Source organism: Musa acuminata, chromosome BXJ2-9 (assembly GCF_036884655.1).
Source record: "Musa acuminata AAA Group cultivar baxijiao chromosome BXJ2-9, Cavendish_Baxijiao_AAA, whole genome shotgun sequence".
In the NCBI taxonomy this organism is placed as follows: domain Eukaryota; kingdom Viridiplantae; phylum Streptophyta; class Magnoliopsida; order Zingiberales; family Musaceae; genus Musa; species Musa acuminata.
The window spans coordinates 48,184,512-48,192,154 of NC_088346.1; the positions used below are offsets into that span (position 1 = coordinate 48,184,512).

Consider the following 7,643-nt stretch of genomic DNA (forward strand, 5'->3'; position numbering starts at 1 on the left):
AAAATAATAATTAATTAATTATTAATTTTGGTTCAGTTCGGACCGTCAAACTATTAACCTGACCTGTGACTGGTTCTATTCCCATGCAAACGGCAGCACGGTGGAGTCTCTCACAAGGCAAGAAGAAGAGTAGGAACACACACGGAAAAAGGAAAGAAGAAGAGTAGAACCACCGAGCTAGCTGACACCCAAGTAAATGAAAAGGGCACTACAGACAAGATAATACAAACACACACATTCTGCCTTCTGCAAGCAAAAGATTTAGACCGGATCATGGTAAACTACAAGGAAAAAGACTGAGAGCTGACAAGGAGGGAAGATCAAAAGGGAGCTACAAGAAAAGCAAGCACAAACACACAAACCCCTTCTCTCTATATAATTACACGAGCCTTACACTGAAACGTAGCGGTAGTATCCCTCGCTCTCAGCTCCCAGTCCATATACTACTCCTCGCCACCATCTCGACAGTACCCACACTGTCTCTCTTCACTCTTTCCTTCCTCTCTACCGGGTTCTGGTGCTCCGCGGTGATGGGAAGACAATGAGGACCGGGTGCCTTCTCCCGCTGTCATGCCGCCCTCCCCCTCCGACTCCTCCGCCTCCTCCTGCTTCGACCTCCTCTGCGGCGAGGACGCCGGAGAGCTCGCCTCGTTCGGCGACGACCAGCCGATCGCCGGCTTCGTAGGAGGCGAGGGGGCGGCCGCCCGCTCGGCCGGACCCGACTCGCTCGACCCCGTCGCCCGCCGTGACGCCGTCGCGTGGATCCTCAAGGTCAACTCCCCCGGCACACTCTAGAATTGTCTCATACGCTTCTGCTAACCTGCGCGGGTCTTCCCCTTCCTTTCCCCCATCTTAACGGACGTTTGGTTGCTTTTCGTAGGTTCGCGCTTACCATCGTTTCCGTCCGCTGACGGCGTGCCTCGCCGTCAACTACGTGGATCGCTTCCTCTCTTCTCACCGCTTACCGGTAATCGACCGATGTCCCTTGTCTGAGCTCTTCTCCGTCTGATTCTGATCGGACGGGCCGCTGTCTCTTCTCGGTTAGCATAGTAATACTCATATTTTACACTAAGATCCCTCGGCTTGTAGCTATTAGCACAGAAATCCCCTTGCTCAAGAAACCAGCAAACCTTGATGCTGAGTTCTTTGTACAAATGGATGCTATCGTCCAAACTTTGACCTCCTTCTAATATCATGACATTGCATCAGAATGTTAAATGCAATGCTCAGTGAAGCGATGGATGGAATTTGCTGCATGCAGTCTTAAGAAGATGATGACTTGTGTGTGGCCTCGCATTGCTTGTTACATGTTAGGATTTATGGGTAATCTCATGCTGGTTCTACCAATGCAGCAAAATGGATGGGCACTGCAGCTTCTGTCAGTGGCCTGCCTCTCACTGGCTGCAAAGATGGAGGAGACAGTGGTGCCATCCCTGTTGGACTTGCAGGTAACCGAGCTGAAGAAACTAGTGACTACTGTTCCACCAAACATGCATGCATTAAGGCCTGAGTTGATTGGTTAGGTTGAGGATGCCAAGTTCATCTTCGATCCTCACACAGTGCTTCGCATGGAGCTTCTTGTGCTCGCCGCACTGGATTGGAGGCTTCGATCTGTGACGCCTCTCAGTTTTGTCGATTTCTTTGCCCACAAGATCGATCCATGCGGTAGAACAGCCAGGTTGCTGGTTTTGCAGGCCACACAAGTCATATTAGCAGCGATGCATGGTAATCTTCAGTTCTTGTCGTGGGTATTATATCTCAATGTTAGAGATCTGCGGTGCTTGAATCTGAATCATGTGCTGCAACAGAGGTTGACTTCCTAAGTCACTGCCCACCAGCACTTGCCGCAGCTGCCATGATCTGTGCAGCTGATGAAACACAGGATCGGACCTTTGTTAATCCTGCAACCGCAGCATCATGGTGTGTTGGGCTAACTGAGGTAACTCATGAAGACATATTGATCTGTTGTTTTTGTTCTTAGTATCACCATCATCATCATCATCATATGCTGTTGTTGCAGGAGGGAATTGGCAATTGCTGTCGACTGATGCGACAGGTTGCTGTGGATCAAAGGCTGAGGAAGTCTCCAATGATCCTGTCGCAGCACAGAGTGACCAGTCCAGTTAAAAGGGAGTCAGGCATCTCATCTTCCTCCTCAGCTCCACCCACCAAAAGGAGGAAGCTCAACAGCAACTGCAATTGAGTGGCTGATGAAAAGAGACCTTGCTACAAATAAAAAGGATGGGCCTGGGGGAATAAGAAGAGGAGTGGGCATGACACTTGTTGGCTTTGCAGATTTCTCAGCATCATAAACAAGAGGTTGGTTTGATTCCACAAAATGTGCAGATTAGTATATTGTGTGTGTATGTCTAGTGAGTTAGGCACTCTGGATAATGTTTTTTTCCTTTCCTTTTTGCTATTGAGTAAGCCATGATGGCATTAGAGTTGCAGAGTCCCAAGGGAGGGGGGTCTGCTGCCATTGTTGATGTATTGGTTTGTGAGGACTGTGAGGAGTACTTGGTTTCTTTCATGGCCACTGTAAAATGATGGGGGTTGGAATTCAAGGAGGGAAGCAGGTAACTGGAGAGAGAGAAGGTCCAGATCTCATGTTGCTGGTCAAACTGCTGCCTCAACCTCATCTCTTCTTTTTGTTCCTGTGTGGAGGTTTTGTTCCTTGAGCTGTGTGATCGTGAGTGTCATGCATGTGTTTTTGAGCATGCTTGTCAGCCTGAAGAGGGTGGCAGTCACTGAAGCTTCAGGCTGCATCCTGGAGATGGTGATGCAAATATTTGTGTCTGTATAAAGGCCAATTGAAGGCTGTCTATTCTGAACAATCTGCAATACAAAACCTGATATTTCTATTGTCAATTCCAAATTCCTTATTTGCAGATCTCATAGTATTCGGCAATGAGGATTTGTCATGAAACAGAAAGAGCTTCAAATGACCAATCACTGCTTTGGATGAATGTGCAGATCAAAAGGCATTTTATTTTATGATGGAAAAAAGGGTATGAACTAAAAGATTCTGAATGCAAAATATAAACAACAAAATATGATATGTTTTCTGGGCACATCAAACACCATCAAACATATCAAATGCTCTTATGGGAACTCTGAAAGACATGAATAGTTATCTTTCAGCAGTTCTTACTGCTAACATGTGGTGTGATGGTCTCCTCTTTCTCTTTGTAAAGGTAGATTATATTATAGTCTAATTTATTTTCATTTCAATCTTTGATTCATTACTTAATGAAAGTTGATCCTAATCCCACATTGAAATTTTAGATCAGATGAGTCCAAGTCAAATTATTATTCAAGATTAATATATTTTAAGTCGCGGATCAAACCTACTCTTTAGATTGTGAGACATTTCAAACATCTGCACCCATCTGTTCATGCAGAAGTCAACAAAAAGCATGAAAAGGAGGAAAAATATCAGCAACCCTCGCCATACTCCTTCCTCCCTCCTCTACATGTTCTTGACAAGGACATGATTGAAGCTGACGTATAAACAAAACCCCTGCAGCTCCTCTAAAAGATAGAGGTTTATGTGGGAATTAGATGGCACAGAAGGGCTGGCATCTGTGTGGGGGACACTGATGCAATACGTGGAGGAGAAGAGGAGCGAAATGATGGAGAGGACAGAGGCATGATGAGACTCGGTCGGAATGCGTCCAACCAGCACAGCTCAGGCCGTCGGGTACGGTCCCGAGCATCGTTGCTTGTTCCCTGCGCTGCTGCTAACGAACTTGTAGACGATGCTAATGGGATGCATCTCCTCCACAAAACAACACCCAACAGCTGCACGCTGATTGGGTCCGTGGTCTTTCTTGTGAAACCTCTGCCACCGGGACCGTTCATTCATTGCACAACTCATGTTCTACAGTTCCAGGATGCATGATAGTTTTGCTTGCGGATGTCTCAACTCCATGAACACCGCATGCTAATACCAGGGTTTATACCAAGAAGACGTATTAGTATCTAAATTGATCATCGATCCATCTACGTCACTATTGAGGATTGGATCTTCGAGGGGGTCAGATGCTTAGCCAAGTTAAATCCCTCGCGTCGTGAGCATCATCTACAAACTCCGACTAGTTAGGCTTCTCTTTTTGCATCATAATGTCTTGGAAGTTCTTAGAATTTGTTATGAAATGTGAGATTTTTCCGAAGAACAATAAATGGATCATGTAAAAGAGGTCTTGTTTTCTCCTTTTTTGACTTAATTTTCTCGCATGATAAGCACCATTATCGGAGGAGTATGCTTATATACATGTGGATTGCGTCAGAGTTACAGCTAGAGAATCTTTCCAGGCTTCTCTTTCTGCATCATGAATGATGTTGAACATGTTGGAAGTACTTGACTTTGTTCTAGAGATTGGATCATGCAAAAGAACTCATGTTTTCTAAAATGACAAGTCGTATATGCAAGAGTGAAGTCCAAATCTTGGAGTGGGAGGTACGCTCATACCCATGTAGATTGTATCAGGGTTTTTATGAAGGAATCTCTCGTTGCTTCTCTTTCTGCATCATGAATGATATTGAACATCTTGAAACCTTTTAGACTTTGCTCTGAATTATAGGACTTGGACCATCTGAAAGAATTCTTGTTTTCTCCTTTGAGCTTGAACTGTTTTCTCAAATGACAAAAATAGAGTATTTGGGAGGGGTATGATCATCATATACATGTAGATTGTCATACATGAATGATGTTGAACATCTTGAAATCTGTTAAACTCTGTTCTGAAAAGTAGGATTTTTCCTGAACAATAGACAGTGGGGAAAGGAAGCTGCAGGTGGATCATGTGAAAAAAGCTCTTGTTGTTCTCCTATGATCTTGATTTGTTGTGTGGTTCTATTTGTTTCCATCTCTCACTCTCTCACTACATGTTCATTATTGGTCCTTTTGAGATCTTGCATCCTCACTTTACATAATGAGTTTGCGAAAATTGTCGGTTTGTAAAGATAAAGAACCAACACAGTTTTCACTGTGTTAGATTCTGAAGTACAACTATCAAGCAATGTGCTTCCCAGCTCAAAGTCTAACTGGAGAATATGCTCCACCATCCATGTTCTTTTCCTCCTCTATGAACTCTATCACCTCCAATCCCCTCCACTTGTTTTACCCCCTAAAGATTGACAGATCAATGCTCTTTTCCTAGAGTAATGTTCTTCTGATTCATTTAGGCAATTGGAATTTTTATTTTTACCATATGGTAGATCAAAATGTTTTTCTTCCGAGAAGTTTAGAAGTCATCTATGATCCATCTTCCTTTAATTTAAACAAAAAAATGTCATTTTGATTAGTTAATTCACAGGGCTCAAATCGAAAATAGAGCCTCCTGGGCTGACCCAAGGTGAGACTTGAGCTCTCGCTTCAATGCTGCCTTCCTGCACAAAAGGTCAATGTCACGAGGGGAATCCTCAACTCGACCTCTTTGAAGTTCAAGTTAGATCGAGGTGAGTTTTAGGGTCTTTTTTTCTCTCTACCCCTTATGCTAACTAGGGGATCATTACTTATACCTGTCGCTAGGCATCGGCCGTATGTAGGTCGTTAATGGCCGCCTATGCTCCGGGCAACCAGCTCGCACGCTTTGGACGGCGTGGGTCGGCCCGCACGGCTTCGTGCCGAGCGATGCTGTCTTGTACGACCCCGGGCGGCATAGGCATGGCTACACGTCAAGCCTGCCACGTCATCTCAAGCTCGTATCACATGCATGCGCCTCGTCGGCTTCGAGGCGCCATGTCGGCTCTGAGGTGCCGACTCCGAGGTGGCTACCAGCCGTTGTCGAGTGGGCGGTACTAGAATATTCCCAATCACTAGCATCCCCAAGTATGTTGAAGGACTAATGTAAATCTATTGAAGGAAATAGAATGAACAAAAGAGAAGCAGAATTCAAACACATGGTCTTCTTCAGCACCATGTTAAATCTTCTCTTGTCAATCATCCAAAATCTTAATTAGCTAATAGTTGTGTTGTGATTTAATTAAGAATCAGACATAGGATTTTACATTTCATTACAACTTTTAGCTACTATTCAGCTTAAATTGTTAGAAAAGGCCCCAAAAAAATTACAAAAGTTGTAGCATATGAATTATTTGTTTCATATTGAGGAGCATTACTAAATGCCATAAGCCTCCATCAATGTCACTCATAATTCCTGCATGAACTTTGGCAGAAGAGCAGCATACATTTCATGCGTTGCTATATATTAGATAGCACAAAGTGTCGATTTTGGATTCATTTTGATAACAATGGGGGCACACCATCATACACAAGTATTTTCACTTTATAGTGGGAAGGTAGGTGAAGATCAAAGTCTTTTCATGCTTAGAAGTCAGGAAAAAAATCATGCACTATAATAATGTCTGAGCCTACAGGCTCCTCTCATCATCAAGAATTCAATTTAGTAAATGTAAAAGAATTCAATGTTATGACATATGCCTGAAATTTACTGGAAAGTTGTAGTGGTGCCTCAAGCAAGCTAAAAAGTAGAGAAATTGGAGGAATTACCCTGACAATAGATAACCATGAAGTAGTCAAGAGGATAATGATGATGATCCAATTACTATAAAGAAATCACTCTATGAGTTCAATTCTGTATGTAATTACAATTGTGCAAGCAGATATATGCCATTGAATTAGGACTAACTTAGCATAGTAAATAATCTTGTTTTCTCTGTGGACATAAATACTTAAGGAGTGTGTATAGATTTTATATTGATTTTTTTTTATTTTGTTGATTTTCTAGACTTTTTATTGAGGTCTTCTCCCTCACCAATTAGGTGGTTCTGTTTAAGAACATCATGAACAAACTCCCTCCTAACAAAATTCATTATAAATTCCAGCAGTTAAAACTGGAAAATGTGGAAGCTTCTCTTGTTTCAAAGCTGAATGTGCTATGGTGGACAAACTCACACATGCATGGCATGTTTTCAAGTGAGAGAAAGATCTGCAGATGCAGTTCTTTTCTCCATCTCCCACCTGGGGTGCACCAGGGCTTGCTTTCCATCTTCCCCTGCTTTTTAGCACTCTCTTTTGTCCATGCAAGGAATCCCATGAATAAGCCTAAAAGCCAAAGACTCTTTACCACCCACACCCTTACCACCTTTCTTTCCCAAAGGATTCTTAGCCAAAGGTGGTCATAATTTTATAAAGAGAGCTTCACCTTTTATTCCTTCTCTTTTGGTGCAGGAACTATCTACCTCATGGTGTTGCTACAGGACCTTATATAATGGAGTCACAAAAGTCAGCATTTTGACACAAGTTATGTCGATATATGGTGATCCCTCCATGTGATTGGAGGCAGCAAAAGTTTTGAATCTGCAAGCACTATTCAGCAAAGGGGAAGATGACTGATCACTCTCTTAAGTGTTTTCTTATGAATGCATCCACCCTTGAATTCTCCGAACTAAACTCATTCTTAAATTCTTTACTGACTTAAGCATCAAAGAGTTACACAAGATATGAAGAGTCTATTTCTAGATGTTTCTAAGGGACTTCCGATTTTAGACGCGATAATATTTAAAAAATAGATTAAGTTATGCGGAGTTGACAATCATTTCTGAAATTTGAATATTAAAAATTCCTAAATATTTTAAACTCTAGATAATTAAATTACCAAATTAAACTTAGATTTATC

At 42.6% G+C, this 7,643-nt stretch overlaps 1 protein-coding gene across 1 annotated transcript; it reads left to right on the plus strand.

The window, feature by feature from the left end:
- Positions 1-303: 303 nt before the first annotated feature.
- Positions 304-2,868, plus strand: LOC135623762 (cyclin-D1-2-like). Its single transcript, XM_065127073.1, has 6 exons — positions 304-771; positions 881-967; positions 1,353-1,448; positions 1,524-1,725; positions 1,809-1,939; positions 2,021-2,868. Exons 1-6 carry the CDS (start codon positions 571-573, stop codon positions 2,201-2,203), a joined length of 900 nt encoding a protein of 299 aa, XP_064983145.1. The 5' UTR covers positions 304-570; the 3' UTR covers positions 2,204-2,868.
- Positions 2,869-7,643: the final 4,775 nt, after the last annotated feature.